This window comes from Pristis pectinata, chromosome 4 (genome assembly GCF_009764475.1).
Source record: "Pristis pectinata isolate sPriPec2 chromosome 4, sPriPec2.1.pri, whole genome shotgun sequence".
In the NCBI taxonomy this organism is placed as follows: Eukaryota; Metazoa; Chordata; class Chondrichthyes; order Rhinopristiformes; family Pristidae; genus Pristis; species Pristis pectinata.
Window position 1 is genome coordinate 60,295,340 of NC_067408.1, and position 15,720 is coordinate 60,311,059.

Here is a 15,720-nt window from a genome sequence, read left to right on the forward strand (position 1 = left end):
GAAGAGAGGAGAGGAGAGCAAAAGGAGAGAGAAAAAATGGTGAGGAGATAAAAGAGAGAGAGGCTAGGAAAGGGAAGAAAAGGCAAAGTGGGGGGTGGGGATGGTTGGTTTACTTAAAGTGGGAGAATTCGATGTTCATCCCATTAGGCTGTCAGATCCCAAGACGGAATATGAGGTGCTGTTCCTCCAGTTTGTGTTTGGACTTCTCCTGGCAGCGGAGGAGGTCGAGGACTGACATATCAGTGATGGTGTGGGAGGCGAAGTTGAAGTGACCGGCAATGGGGAGATGCAGATCATGGTTACAGTTACGTGGTTATGGTAGGTGTTCTGTGAAATGGTCACCTAGTCTGCGTTTGATCTCGCCAATGTAGAGGAGGCCACACTTGGAGCACCTAGTGGATTCACAGTGTAGGTGAATCTCTGCCTCACCTGAAAGGACTGTTTGGGTCCCTGGATGGAGGTGATACAGAGGTACAAAGGTGAAGCCTTTGCTAAGAACAGACCTCTCAGCCTCAGAGAGAGGGAGGTCGGGGGGATGGTAAAGACCCGGCAGGGGTTGGAGTCGGGGCCAGAGGAGGAAGGGTGGTGGGAAGGAATATGTATTACCCCAATCTGATTTTGATCCTTCTTGTATTGAAAACAGTCTGCTGACCCTGGCAGACTGACCCTGATTCAATGTGACCTCGCTTGGTTCCAAGGCAAGAGACAGAGGCCGGCGGGATCACGAGAACACTCCACCCGAGGTTGGTGCATCCTCAACCCCTCCACAGTGCTTGCTGAATACTTTCAAATTATTACAACTCAAATAAAACATATTTGTTTGCAAATATTTTCTTCTCATCTTGCTTTTTGTTATTACAATACCATGCTAGAGCTCTGGGAGTCCAGTAATACCATCTCTGCTCTCCCTCCGTCTCCAGACCTTCCCTGCTTCTTTCGGCTTGCTCCAGGCACTTTGTTCCTTTGAGGCCTGCTCCAGACTCCCTATACAAGTAGGTAGCGACTTCACTATAACAGGAACACTACTCCACATGGTACGAATTTGGCTTACTGGGGTTGTCTTTAACGTACATTTAAATGAGTACAACCAGATTACCCATAAATAAAAACCAATGTATGAAAAAACTTGTCCTTTTCCCAGCATCCCCTGGAATTTCAGTCCAGTGACTTAAATCTACAGTGTGTGGCTGAGGGTAGAGTACTAGGAGCTGCCTTCCAGACCTGAGGTTATGCCACAGCCTCGTCTGCTCTCCCAGGTGGACAGTGACAATTTCACTCACTGCAGCATATTTGTTCAGGTGCGTTCTCCCCAGTGTTGAGATTGTTGTTGATCCATCAACCAACACCGCTGAATTAGATTATCTGGTGTTTCAGTCAAACCAGTAATTCAGTTCAGGCAATGAGTTTTAACAGCTTTGAATAGAACTTCCAACTGGCACAATAAGGAGGGTAACAATCAAAGAATGCTGGAAATCTGAAATAAAAACTGAAAATGCTGGAAACACTAGGCAGATCAGGCAGTGTCTGTGGAGGGATAAACAGAGTTAACAGTTCTGAGGAAGGGTCTCTGACCTGAAACATTAACTCTGTTTCTCTTTCCACAGATGCTGCCTGACCTGCTGAGTATTTCCAGCGTTTTCAGTTCTTATTCTGGAGGACAAAAAATTGCATTTCCATAGCACACAGTGAGAACTTGGGAGCAACCTAAAGCACTTTGGACAATTTTTGAAATGTGGCCACTTTGTAATAAAAGAAATGTGGAAACTACTCTCAACCCACAAACAACAATGTGACTTATTGATGTTAGTAGGGAGATAAATACAGATCAGAACACCAGGGAGAACTCACTGCTTTCCTTCAGATGGTGTCTGGATGATACCTTTGATTTGAGCAGTGCTGATAATATTTAAAAATGAATCTTGACCCATTTAAGGAAGTACAAGCAGATTAATTGTTGAATGTTGCCAATCAAATGCAGGGGTCTCAAGTGCTGGGCAGCAGAGAACACATCATTCGAACCCCAGCATTGGCTTGTTCCCCAATGGGACACATCTCCTGTCCCAACACCAGCACACGCACCTGCCCCTGCATGTCACTGCTTCCAGCATCTTCTCCCCAACCCCCAACCCCACCATAGTTCCCTCAGTGCTCCACTGGGGGACTCTTCGCGGAACCCAGTGGAGGACTGTGAACTTCCACAGGCTTACAGTCTGAGGCTTGGGAGCCCAGTGCAGTGTTACATCAGGTGCCAAGGACAACAGCTCCTCAGTCAAATAGGAAGGGGCAGTGTGAGTGGGGAAAAGGAAGTACATCTCTATATATTATTATCTCCTTTCAATAATATTATTTGTTCTTTTAATGTATGAATGCTTTTACTGTGGTAACTGTTTAAAACAAAACATCTGGAAGAGAGCAGAGGAGATTTATGAGGATGTTGCTGGGACTCAAGGGACTGAGTTACGGAGAGAGATTGAGCAGGTTGGAACTGTTTTCATTGGAGGGTAGGAAAATGAGATGTATAAAATCATTAGGGGCATAGATAGGGTGAATATGCACAGTCTCTTTCCCAGGGTTGGGGATTCAAGAATTAGAGGGCACAGGTTGAAGGTGAGAGGGGAGAGATTTACTAGGAACCTGAGGGGCAGCTTTTCACCTAGAGGGTGGTGGGTATATATGGAATGAGCTGCCAGAGGAAGTGGTTGAGGCAGGTATATTAACAACAACTAAAAAGTACTTGGGCAACTACATGGCCAGGAGAGCTTTAGAGGGATATGGGCCAAACGCAGGCAAATGGGAATCTTGGCTGGCATGGACCAGTTGGGCTGAGGGGCCTGTTTCTGTGCTGTATGACTCTAATATTTAAAAAAAACAGGTCCCAAATGTCAACTCAGCACAGAACAAAAACATTTCATATCCCTAATAACTGGCAGCTTTGATTGAAAAGGGTGTTGAGTCTGGGGGTGGGATCTCACTGGCTGGGAAAGCCGTTGTACGAGTGCAGCTGTTCCCTGCACCCTTATCGCACCAAGCACCCTCTGTGGTGGGAGCCCCTGTCCTAAGGACCCCCTCCTATTTTGAAAGCCCCCCAGAGCTGAGACCCCTTCTGCTGATCTGCGCCCTTCAATGGTGAGGCAAGGAACACTTCTACATGCAGAGGGTGGGAAACATTTGAAAGTGTCTTCTGGAAGTGGCACTTGATGGGAGGTCAATTGTTAACTTTACACTTGAGCTTGATAGATTTTGGATATTTAAAAGGTGTTAGGGAATAAGAGAAAAGATATGCAGTTAGCACACAGCTCAACCACAATATCAGTGAATATTCGAAAAGATTTACAGATTTTAAGATTTACAGAATTAAATTCCTTAACACAATCTGCACATTCTGCAGCAACAGAGGGAGAAATGTATAGTAAAGAATGGTCTGGGTTCAAGATAATGAATGCTCCCTGTGTGATTCTGGACCTTGTCTGAATCTGGATCCGGATCAGGACTAAATACACTCATTGAAAATGCCACTCGTCCTTTTTAAAAACAAATATCTGTGTTTTAAAGATTGGAAACAACTTACAGGTTATTTGTCTAATTTCAATTCAATACAATTTGCTGTACTCTATTTGCCCTGTTAAGATTCTTTTTGGACTAGAAGTTTCAACGGACAGACTAACACTGGGAAGTCTGCCATTGAAGCAACAGGAAACTGGCCAAATTAGTTTAATAAGAGAAACACACAAAAAGATGAAATCACGGCATTTTGACATAACACCAACTTCAAATAACATCATTAGCATTCTAACTCTTTGCACTACCTGTTGAGTTTCCGACATCGGACTCCCTTTGGTTTCTCCTGGTGAGCTGGAAGTGGCTGCTGCACTCTGTCTGTCTCCGCTCGGACTTGTAGGTTTGGAAGGGGTCTTGAGGGGGCTACCTGAGACTACACAAGGGCAGACATAGAACACTGAAGAGTTAAAGCTTCAAAGCAGACAGAAAATAGAATGAGAAGGAATAAAAGGTGAAGATTCGCAATAGAATATCATGGATGATGCATACTGGGGAAAATGACCTTCCCACCAGAGACATCTGCATCAAGTAAGTGACACTTTGGTGCTGTTCCACTGTAGCTAATTAATCTAGTTAGGCCATACATGGAGGGAATGGTACAGTTCCAGTTTCAGTGTTATAAGAAGGTATAGAGGCACTGAAGTTGTTGCAGCGACACCAGGACAGAGAGGTTGCACAGTTCAGGAATGGTCGGTGAGGCTGCAGCGCTTTGTAAGCTGTGACACTGGCTGAGGTTTTTGAAATCATGGAAGGATTGACTGTGAAGAAGATACTTCCGCTAGTGGGGAAGGACATTCTACAGGCCATTATTACCAGGAATCTCCAAAAACTCAACAGGAAATTTGGAAGAGCTTCTCTACTCAAAGAATGGAACTCACCAGCAGGGAGTGGTTGAGGTGATTAGCACGGATACACTTAGAACAAAGCATGAAGGAGAAAGAAATAGAAAGAAGTACTGACAGGTTGGATGAAGAGAGGTGGGAGATGAAGCATAAACATTGGCGTGGCCTTACTGAGCCACAAGGTGCGTTTCTGTGATACACACGCGATGTACTCTACGTAGTTGTTCTGCTGATAACCCCTACACTATGAGCCCGTAAGTTCAGCTATTCAATGCTGAACTTCCAAAACATCGCTGGAATCAAAAGGCACATCTTTTGATCTAATGTGTTTCAACTGTCTAATTGGATAATAGTTTTCAATACTTTTTTAAATGTATGTAATACTTAACAAGGCAACATCCAAAATACTCCAATTTAAAAGGATGTGTTGGGAAAAAATAACTCATTCAGTTCTCTCATTTGAGCTTTTAACTCTTGCCATTCAGCAGTTAGATCAACCTGAAACCACAACATCTCCAAGTGAAAGAAGAATATGCAAGTGGCTGATAGTAGTGTCCTGTGAGGCCACAGTGCAAAAGCAGAGAGACGCCAGACAGCAGCCAATGAAAAAGCATGGATCACTGAAGGGCATTAATCAACAAAATTAGAAATAAACCTGCCAACTCTGCTTTTTCAAACAGCAAGGTAATGAGAAAGCAATCAATGAACAGCATGAATGAGAGCAGTTAGAAAGGAAAAGGAAATGAGGCAACATGCTGGGCCTGTGAGCTGCAGAATGCGAATCTGACACAAGAGAGAATGCTGGAAATACCCAGCAAGTCAGGCAGCATCTGTGGAGAGAGAAACACAGTTAATGTTACAGGTTCTTATACAAACTGGAGCGGCAGGTTATCTGAGATTATTAAAATTAATTTGAGTCCCAAGGGCTGCAGTGCACCCAGTCAGAAGGTGAGGTGCTGTTGCTCAAGGCTACCTGTATTTATAATGACATGGAGAAAGAACCCTGGGAACAATCCCATCAGCCCCATTCTCTAGAGAACATCAAACAGCACAGCACAGGAACAGGCCCTTCGGCCCACAATGTTGTGCCAAACTATTTAAACGCCTAACTGAACTAGTCCCTTCTGCCTTTGCAGGTCCATACCCCTCCATTCTCTGCACATTCATGTACCATAGAACCAAAGAACCATAGAACAATACAGCACAATACAGGCGCTTCGGCCCACCATGTTGTGCCGACCTTTAAACCACACCTAAGACTAACTAACCCCTTCCTCCCACATATCCCTCTATCTTAAATTCCTCCATATGCTTATCTAACAATCTCTTGAACTTGTCCAATGTATTAGCCTCCACCACCACCCCAGGCAGCGCATTCCATGCACCAACCACTCTCTGGGTGAAAAACCTCCCTCTGACATCTCCCTTGAACTTCCCACCCATTACCTTAAAGCCATGCCCTCTTGTATGGAGCACTGGCGCCCTGGGAAAGAGGCGCTGGCTGTCCACTCTATCTATTCCTCTTAATATTTTGTATACCTCTATCATGTCTCCCCTCATCCTCCTTTTCTCCAATGAGTAAAAGCCCTAGCTCCCTTAGTCTCTCCTCATAGTCCATACTCTCCAAACCAGGCAGCATCCTGGTAAATCTCCTCTGCACCCTTTCCAACACTTCCACATCCTTCCTATAATGAGGCGACCAGAATGGGACGCAGTACTCCAAGTGTGGTCTAACCAGCGTTTTGTAGAGCTGCATAATTACCTCGCAGCTCTTAAACTCGATCCCACGACTTACGAAAGCTAACATCCCATAAGCTTTCTTAACTACCCTATCCACCTGTGAGGCAAATTTCAGTGATCTGTGGATATGAACCCTCAGATCCCTCTGCTCCTCCACACTACCTAGAATCCTGCCATTAACCTTGTACTCCGCCTTGGAGTTTGTCCTTCCAAAGTGTACCACCTCATACTTCTCCAGATTGAACTTCATCTGCCACTTCTCAGCTCAGCTCTGCATCCTATCAATATCCCTCTGTAAGCTTCGACAGCCCTCCTCACTATCCACAACGCCACCGACCTTTGTGTCGTCTGCAAACTTGCTAACCCAGCCTTCTACCCCCCTCATCCAAGTCATTAATAAAAATTACGAAAAGTAGAGGTCCCAGAAATGATCCTTGTGGGACACTGCTAGTCATAGCCCTCCAATTTGAATGCATTCCCTCCACCACAACCCTCTGCTTTCTACAGGCAAGCCAGTTCTGAATCCACACGGCCAAGCCTCCCTGGATCCCTTGGCCTCTGACCTTCTGAAGAAGCCTACCATGTGGAACCTTGTCAAGTGCTTACTAAAATCCATGTATACCACATCTACTACACTGCCCTCATCAATCTGCCTGGTCACCTCCTCAAAGAACCCTATCAGACTTGTGAGACATGATCTTCCCTTCACAAAGCCATGCTGGCTGTCCCTAATCAGCCCATGATTCTCTAAATGCTCATAGATCCTATCTCTTAGAACCCTTTCTAACAGCTTACCCACCACAGACGTAAGGCTCACTGGTCTGTAATTCCTACTACCTTTTTTGAATAAGGGGACAACATTCGCCACCCTCCAATCCTCTGGTACCATTCCCGTGGACAACAAGGACTCAAAGATCCTAGCCAACGGTTCAGCAATCTCCTCCCTTGCCTCACAACGCAGCCTGGGGAATATTCCGTCAGGGCCTGGAGACTTATCTCTCCTAATATTTTCTAACAGCTCCAACACATCCTCTCTCTTGATATCTACATATTCTAGAACATTAGCCTTACCAACACTGTCCTCAGCATCATCAAGACCCTTCTCCTTGGTGAGTACTGAAGAGAAGTATTCATTGAGAAGCTCACCCACTTCCACAGCTTCCAGGCACATCTTCCCACCTTTGCCTCTAATCGGACCTACCTTTACTCTCGTCATCCTTCTGCTCTTCACATACGAGAAAAAAGCCTTGGGATTCTCCTTAACCTTACTCTCCAAAGCCTTTTCATGTCCCCTTCTTGCTCTCCTCAGCCCCTTCTTAAGTTCCTTCCTTGCTACTCTATATTCCTCATGAGCCCTGTCTGATCCTTGCTGCTTACACCTTATGTATGCTGCCTTCTTCTTCCTAACTAGTTGTTCCACCTCTCTTCTCACCCATGGTTCCTTCACCCTACCATTCCTTCTCTGCCTCACCGGGACAAATTTATCCCTAACATCCTGCAAGAGATCCCTGAACATCGACCACATCTCCATAGTACATTTCCCTTCAAAAATGTTATCCCAATTTACACTCTCAAGGTCTAGCCTTATAGCCTCATAATTTGCCCTTCCCCAATTAAATATCTTCCCGTCCTCTTTGCTTCTATCCTTGTCCATGACAATGTTAAAGGTTATGGAGCAGTGGTCTCTGTCCCCCAAATGCTCACCCACCGAGGGATCGGTCACCTGACCCAGTTCATTACCTAATACTAGATCTAATATGGCACTCCCTCTAGTCGGTCTGTCAACATACTGTGACAGGAATCCATTCTGGACACACTTAACAGACTCTGCCCCGTCTAAACCTTTGGTACTAAGCAGGTGCCAATCAATATTTGGGAAGTTGAAGTCTCCCATGATAACAACCCTGTTATTCTTGCAGCTTTCCAAAATCTGCCTCCCAATCTGCTCTCAGTATCCCTACTGCTACCGGGGGGCCTATAGAATACTCCCAGTAGAGTAACTGCTCCTTTCTTGTTCCTAACTTCCACCCATACTGACTCTAGAGAGGATCCTTCTACATTATCCACCATTTCTGCAGCTGTAACGGTGTCCCTGACCAGTATCACCACTCCTCCTCCTCTTCTCCCCCCCTCCCTATCCCTTTTAAAACACTGAATATTTAAAACCAGGAATATTCAATATCCATTCCTGCCCTGGTGACAGCCAAGTCTTTGCAAGAGCCACAATATCATAGTCCCATGCACTTATCCAAGCTCTCAGTTCATCACCCTTATTCCTGATACTTCTTGCATTTAAGTAAATGCACTTTAGCCCATCCACCTTTCTACTTTTATACCCTGTACTCTGCTTCTCCTTCTCAAAGCCTCTGAGAGCCTCCTTAAACACCTCTATGTTATTTGCCTCCACTGCCACCCATGGCAGTGCATTCCAGGCACCCATCTCTCTCTGTATAACAAACCTGCTCTGCACATCTCCTTTGAACTTCCCCCCCTCACCTTAAATGCATGCCCTCTAGTATTGGATACTTCGACCCTGAGAAATAGATACTGGCTGTATCTATGTCTCTCATAATCTTATAAACTTCTACCAGGTCTCCCCTCAGCCTCCACTGCTCCAGAGAGAACAACCCAAATTTACCCAACCTCTCCTCATAGTTCATGCCCTCTAATCCAGGCAGCATCCTGGTAAACCTCCTCTGCACCCTCTCCAAAGCCTCTACATCCTTTCTAGAATTGAATGTAATACTCCAGATGCAGCCTATCTATAGTTTTATAAAGCTGCAACATAACCTCCCAACTCTTGAACTCAACACCTTGACTAATAAAGGCAAGCATGCCGTACACCTTCTTTACCACCCTATCAACCTGTGCAGCCACTTTCAGGAAGCTATGAACTTGGACCCCAAGATCCTCTGTACATCAACACTGTTAAGGGTCTTGCCACTAACTGGGTACTGTCCCTTTGTATTTGATCTCCCAAAGTGCAACACCTCAGACTTGGCCAGACTAAATTCCATCTGCCATTTCTCTGCCCACATCCGTTACTGATCTCCATCCCGCTGTATCCTGATTTCCCCACAGCTCTAATTTTCTCTGACACATGCCCTTTAACTCCCTGTTGCCATTACCCTACACCAAGAGGTAGTTTACAGTGGATAACTAACCTATCAACCCACACATCTTTGGGATGTGGGAGAAAATCAGAGCACCCAGAGGAAACTCACACAGAGAACATGCAAACTCCACACAGACAGCACCTGAGGTCGGGATTGAACCTTTGCCTCTGGGGCACAGATGGGATAAAATACACACAGTCTGTTTCTCGGGGAAAGGGAATCAAAAACTAGAGGGCACAGATTTAAGGTGAGAGGGGAAAAGTTTAAAAATGGACCTGAGGGGTAACTTTTTGTGGAATAAGCTGCCTGAGGAAGTGGTGGAAGTAGATATAATTACAATGTTTAAAAGACATTTGGACAGGTACATGGATAGGAAAGGTTTAGAAGGATATTGGCCAAATGTGGGCACATGGGATTAGTTTGGATGGGCATCTTGGTTGGCATCGAAGGGCCTGTTTCTGTGCTGCATAACTATGACCTTATGACTCTAAACACCGTTTCACTATGCCACCCTTTGTTGAAACAGTATAGAAAGCTAAAGAGGCGGAAGTAGGAATGGGATGGAGAATTAAAGTGACAGGGAACTCATGGCAGCCCTTGCAGACTGAAGTGTTCTACAGAGCAGTCACTCAATCCGTGGTTGGTTTCTTGAATGGAGAGGACACCCATATCATCCCCGAGATGCTCCCTTTATTCTCGTCACATGTCCCCCTCTCTGCAACTTAAAAGATGCTTGTTCTCTCACGCTTCCAGTTCTGACAAAAGGTCCCAGATGTTAACTCTGTCTCTCCTTCCTCAGCTGCTTTCTGACCTGCTGACTGCTTCCACCGTTTCCGTTACAGGCTCTGTCAATTTCCACTCCTGACACTGAACTCTGCAGGCAACACACCAAGCCATGTCAAAAGAGGTCAAAGCTGGGCTACTTTTTTCAAAAAGCTGTTTGTGGACACTTTACACTTAAAGCGCAAACATCTCCCACTTCCCCAAATCAGGAAGCTGGACACATTTCTGCTCTGCCTGTCCTCAAAGACCAGTCTCCGTCACAGCGCCAGCTTTACCTGAGCATCCCTCACATATACATGCTATTCAAAAGATGTGTCCCGGGGAGGGAACTCCTGGCTTTGTCCCTACAGCTTCTGCTGGGTTTGACATTCCATAAGAAAGCAATACAGGACACACAATCCTTTCAGCTTCAGGGTGTCCTGTATAATACGGGACTGTTGGCAACCCTAGAATCAGTAGTCACTCTGGTCAACATGACGATTTTAAACACAAGCCTCGCAGTTTGAACCCCAGCTGGTGCAGACTTTATGCCACGTAACTCACATTAAAGATGATGAGAAGCCCCCAAACATATAACAGCCAGATCCACCCACCACCACTGAGTTTTCCAATTTTAGGTCACCCTCCCCTCTGGAAGGTTGTTTTCCCCTCCCCCGCCTTCTCTCTCCTTCTGATCCTTCTGCAGCCCTTCTCCTCTTTCCCACAACACACCCCCAGAACCCTCTTCACTCATCTTTGTCCCCCTCCCCCTCCTGGTTCCATCCACCCACACACCATTACACACACAGTTCACCCACAGGTTTCCCCCACCCTATCTGGTTCTGGTTCTGGTTCTGTCTGCCATTCACCTCTCCCTTAATGGTTCCCATTATCACCTCCTTTACTTATCAGATTCCAGCCCTTGGTGTTCCTGTTTATCTCCCTCCAGCCACTGTCTCCACCTTCACCTTCCACTCCCACCACCTTGCTCCATCTGCCTCTCAATAATTTTTTTTCTCTCTCTCTGTCTGCCTCCGTCTTTCATCCACCCACCACTGTCTCCCAACTCCACCCCTTCCCCTCCCATACCCTGCGCAACCTGCTTACACCCCTCCTCAGTCCACCAATCACCTCGGACTCCTTTCTCACCCCTCCCCCACTCCACTCTCAGTCCTGATGCAGGGTTTCAACCCAAAAGATAAGATTTTTATTAGTCACATGTACATCGAAATCTTTTGCATAAATTGTTCTGGGGACAGCCTGCAAGTGTCGCCACACTTCTGGCGCCAACATAGCATGCTCACAACTCCGAACCTGTATCTTTGGAATGTGGGAGGAAACCGGAGAACCCGGAGGAAACACACACAGACACAGGAAGAACGTACAAACTCCTTACAGACAGCGACCAGAATTGAACCCAGTCGGTGGTGCTGTAAAGCATTACGCTAACCACTACACCACTGTGCCTGCCCACAATTCCTCCCCACCCACAGATGCTGCTCGACCTGCTGAGTTCCTCCAGCAGATTGTTTGTCATTTGATCATTTGTGGCTGAACTTCAAGTCAGTGGAAATCCTGGCTGTCTCCTCACCAACCACCATGCGGGGCCACGTGACCAGCCGTCACCCTCACTGATGATGTCCTTTCCTTTGCTCCAATTGCCCCTGCCTCACTGGCTGGTATTTTGGGCAGGCCATCACATGGGCAACGAACACTTCTCACTCCCTCCCCCCCCCCCCCCCCCCCCCCCCCCCCCCCCCCCCGGCCAAACATAGCCCCTACCCCACCAGGAACCCCAGACCACGGGACTGCCTCTCCCAACACCCAGGCATCCTGTTTCCTGGCCAGGACCACCCACTGATGCAAAGGCCAGGAGATTCCACTTCCTGGTGGGACGGCAGAGACAGGCTATGTTGGGAAGTGGGGAGTGGGAAGGTGGCTGGTTCAGCTGTCAGCAAATACCCTGGTAACTTGCAGCACCAGGTCGAGGGATCCACTCCAATGATTTACAATTAAGATCCACCGCTCCACTTCTAGACTCGTAGTGCACCACTATGCAGGACTTGTAGAAGGTGTACCCTGCATAATTAAGCAGCAGAGGAAAGCTAGATATCCCTTCAGTCATAACTGGACACTAATGATTCTCAATGCCATTAGGAGAACTCCAAGAATTGGATCCTTGGCACGAGATACAACATTAACTGCAATACTTATGGTCAATAGCAACACTGCAAATGGATTTGGTTCCCCTGGCTGAGTGACTGATAGCCACTTCCCAAAAAATTACCTCGTAATGAGGCCCTTAATTCCTCTACTTGACACACATCATTCCTGAAATGGCACATCATGGCCTGGCCTCTCTCAGCAACGTCAGAGAAGCTGCCAGGTAATGACGCGGTGATGGAACATGAGAACATCAAAGTAGAAAACTGCCATCGAGGAGAAATCAGTAGCTATAGATGGACGGCCCAAATGCACGACGAGAAACTCAAGGCTGCTTCAAAATTGAAAAGACGCCCTGATCAGACCATTAGAGTGAAGGCTAATTCTATCAGATATTTAATCTACAGAGCTAGCTTTAACTGAGCATCCATCTCCCAGATGTTGCTCGACTTGCTGAGTTCCTCCAGCAGATTGTTTGTTGCTCGAGTCCAGCATCTGCAGTCTCTGGTGTCTCCTTTGTACTGCTGCCCTGTGAAGTCCATTCAAGAAGGTTTCCTCTTCTCTCACTGTGAGACCCTTTCTCACTGCTCCCCTTCTGTGGTTTCCACTGCTCTCCGATAACCACGGGTCTCACACACATGCACCCTTCTCCTGTCCCAGGGTTTCTAGCCCAGTCTGGGGTGAGGATTGATGGGGGGGTGGGGGGGGGGGCGTGAAGGGAAGTGAGGTGAACATTGCCCAAAGTATAATTCAATAGAACGAAGGTAGACTTGGTGCAAGAGGTGACACCATCTGCAATTTATCCAACAACACAACTGTGATATCACATCCTTGAAGAGATACATAAGGATTTTGTATAAGTAAATCACAGTAGAACTTTTTCTTGCACATTGCTAAGAGGATACAATAAACACAGAAGAATAAATAGTTGCACCAAACCACCTATTTCTGTAAATTCTACAGTATTCTTTGCAAACCCATAGTGTTTCTAAAATATGCTGAGAAGTCAGTGGTACTACAGGAAAAGGGAATTTTTGCATACAGTTGTCTGAAGTTACTTAGACTGAGCTGGTTATACCCCTGACTTATGACAGCATTTCCCAATAACATCCATTCCCTGCAGGCAAATCATAGACAAGTTTCTGATAACAAAACAATGCATCAGGCACACAGTCTGGACATAACTCTGAATGACAGGAGTGACATTGGAAAGAGATTCCACCACTGTTGGGAGGTGAAACTGATATCTGCTCCAAGTGAGAGACAAAGGGTCCGCTGCCCAGCTCGGAAGATCTGCTGGAATGGTCTGTTACTTCCCAGGATGTGGGTGTGAAGAACAAGGCCCGAGCAGCCCAGAGCTGTGGGCCCTCACCTCGAGTTGTGGCCAGTGACAGAGACTTGTACAAAGGTACAGCACAGAAACAGGCCCTTCAGCCCACTAAGTCCGTGCCAACCATCAAACTCCAATTTGGATGCAACTGCACATGACAAGTTGCTTTTAAAGTTGGGACAATACTGGAAGTCTGTGAAACAGGCTCCTGAGGAAGATGGTGGAAGCTGACAGGAATGGTTATGCTTTAAGACTCAATGGCTAAAAAACACAATTAAAAACATTTAAAGTAATTAAATGAAGAGAGCTTTACCTTCTCCACATCATGTGTCCCAGGTTGAGAACAGCCAGCTCTGTTGAAGTCAGCACTGTGCCTGTGTACTCTGCCCGCATGGTTCTCATGTCCTGGGACTGGTGTTCTATCAAGAGGAAGTCTGCCCCAGCTTAGGAGTGGCAGGTGGTAGCCTGGATTTCAGGGGAAGACCTGCCCTACTATATTTTTTTTAAGAAGCAAGTCTCATCTATTTGTGACATCAGATCAACTTGAAAGTTAACTTTAAGAAGGTGCTATTCATTTATGAGAGAAAGCACCAGACTTGTTAACATATTCCCTCAGTACTACTGTCTGCTCCAAACCTGCCTCTGACTGAGGTAACAGTGCCACATCCTCACTGATCTCAGCACCTTGCTTCAACCTGACTCAGGCTGGCAACTCCAGCCAAGGAGACGAGAGGCTGCAGTTCAGGACTAGTGCTCCAAGCTATCGTACTCATTGAGCATGTTACTGGGCTACTCAAGAAGTGCCAATCCAGTGATAGCTTGTTTAGGATTAAATGGAAACCCATACTGTTCCTGGAGCCAGAACATAGGTGCAACCACAAAAAAGGCAAACCAGCGTCTCTACTTTTTTTTAGAAGTTTAAGGAGATTCGGCATGTCATTAAAGATTCTGACAAACTTCTACAGACGTACAGTGGAAACCATTCTGACTGGTTGCATCATGAACTAGTCTGGGAACTCCAATGCACAGGATCACAAGAGGCTACAGGGAGTGGTGGAATCAGCCAATTCCATCACAGCTACAGCCCTCCACACTGAGGACATCCACAAGAGGCAACATCTCAAAAAGGCAACATCCATCACTAAGGACCCCCACCATCTGGGCCATGCCCTCTTCTTGATGCTGCCATCAGGCAGGAGGTACAGGAGCCTGAAGACCCAAACCTCAAGGTTCAACAACAGCTTCTTCCTCACTGCCATCAAGTTCTTGAACCGAACTGAAAAACCTAACATTACCTCAAACTATATTGCTTTATCTGTCTTCAGCTTGCACTAGTGTCATTTTGTTTATTTTGTTGTTCATTTTGCACACATGTAAGTTATGTATATTTTAAGTTAATTTAAGTGCATGTTGACTTATGTTTGTCCTCACCTTGTAATGTAGTGCTGCTGCTGCAAAAAGCTGATTTTCATGGCATATATACCCTGTGTGCATACGCCTAGGACAACAGTGAACTTGACCTGAATTTGAACTTGAGCCTTGGAACATATACCCCACAGGAAGAGACCATTTGGCCCATCTTGTTATGCATAGCTTGCGAAATTAATCCCATTCCTCTCCACGTTCTTTACGACACTTCACATGTTCTGTTTTACAGTGTTGCAGGAAGCTTTAACTTCTGCTTCCAGTCCCCTTCAAGGTAAGTACTCCAAATCATTGAAACTCTCTGTAAAGCTGCAACACAGGACTACATGTGCGCAAAAAGGCAAAAGCATGGGTTGCAGACAGAGTTAAGTGATCCGCACAAGAGAAGGGTCAGGTCAAATCCCTGCCTTTCTGGTCATGAATGTTGGTGAATTAAACAGCTAACAGGAGAAGGCACGTCAGGAACATCCCCACGTGGCAGAGTCCCAGGACAAGAGTGTCAAAGGCAAGGCATAAACAAACTCCGACAGATATACTGTTGAAAGTATCCTGACTGGTTGCTTCATAGTCTGGTACGGCAATTCAAATGTGCAGGAACGTAAGAAGCTGCAGAGAGTAGTGGACTCAGCCCAATACATCACAGGCACATCCCTCCCCACTACAGGAGGTGCTGCCTCAAGAAGGCGACATCTATCATCAAAGATCCCCACCATCCGGGCCATGCCATCGTCTCACAGCTACCATTGGGCAGGAGGTACAGAAACCTGAAGCCCCACACCACCAG

At 46.3% G+C, this 15,720-nt stretch overlaps 1 protein-coding gene across 4 annotated transcripts in view; it reads right to left on the minus strand.

Moving 5' to 3' along the window:
- The window catches only part of LOC127569989 (MAP7 domain-containing protein 2-like), a 96,389-nt gene that overhangs the window by 51,705 nt on the left and 28,964 nt on the right, over window positions 1–15,720 (minus strand). For 2 of the 4 annotated variants that reach the window (XM_052015129.1, XM_052015132.1), the window contains 2 exons: window positions 3,807–3,931; window positions 865–984 (listed from right to left, as the gene is read on the minus strand). In XM_052015129.1, coding sequence (XP_051871089.1) covers window positions 865–984; window positions 3,807–3,931 — 245 coding nt within the window. The remainder of the gene's footprint in view (window positions 1–864; window positions 985–3,806; window positions 3,932–15,720) is intronic. The other 2 variants (XM_052015130.1, XM_052015131.1) reach the window with 2 other exon arrangements.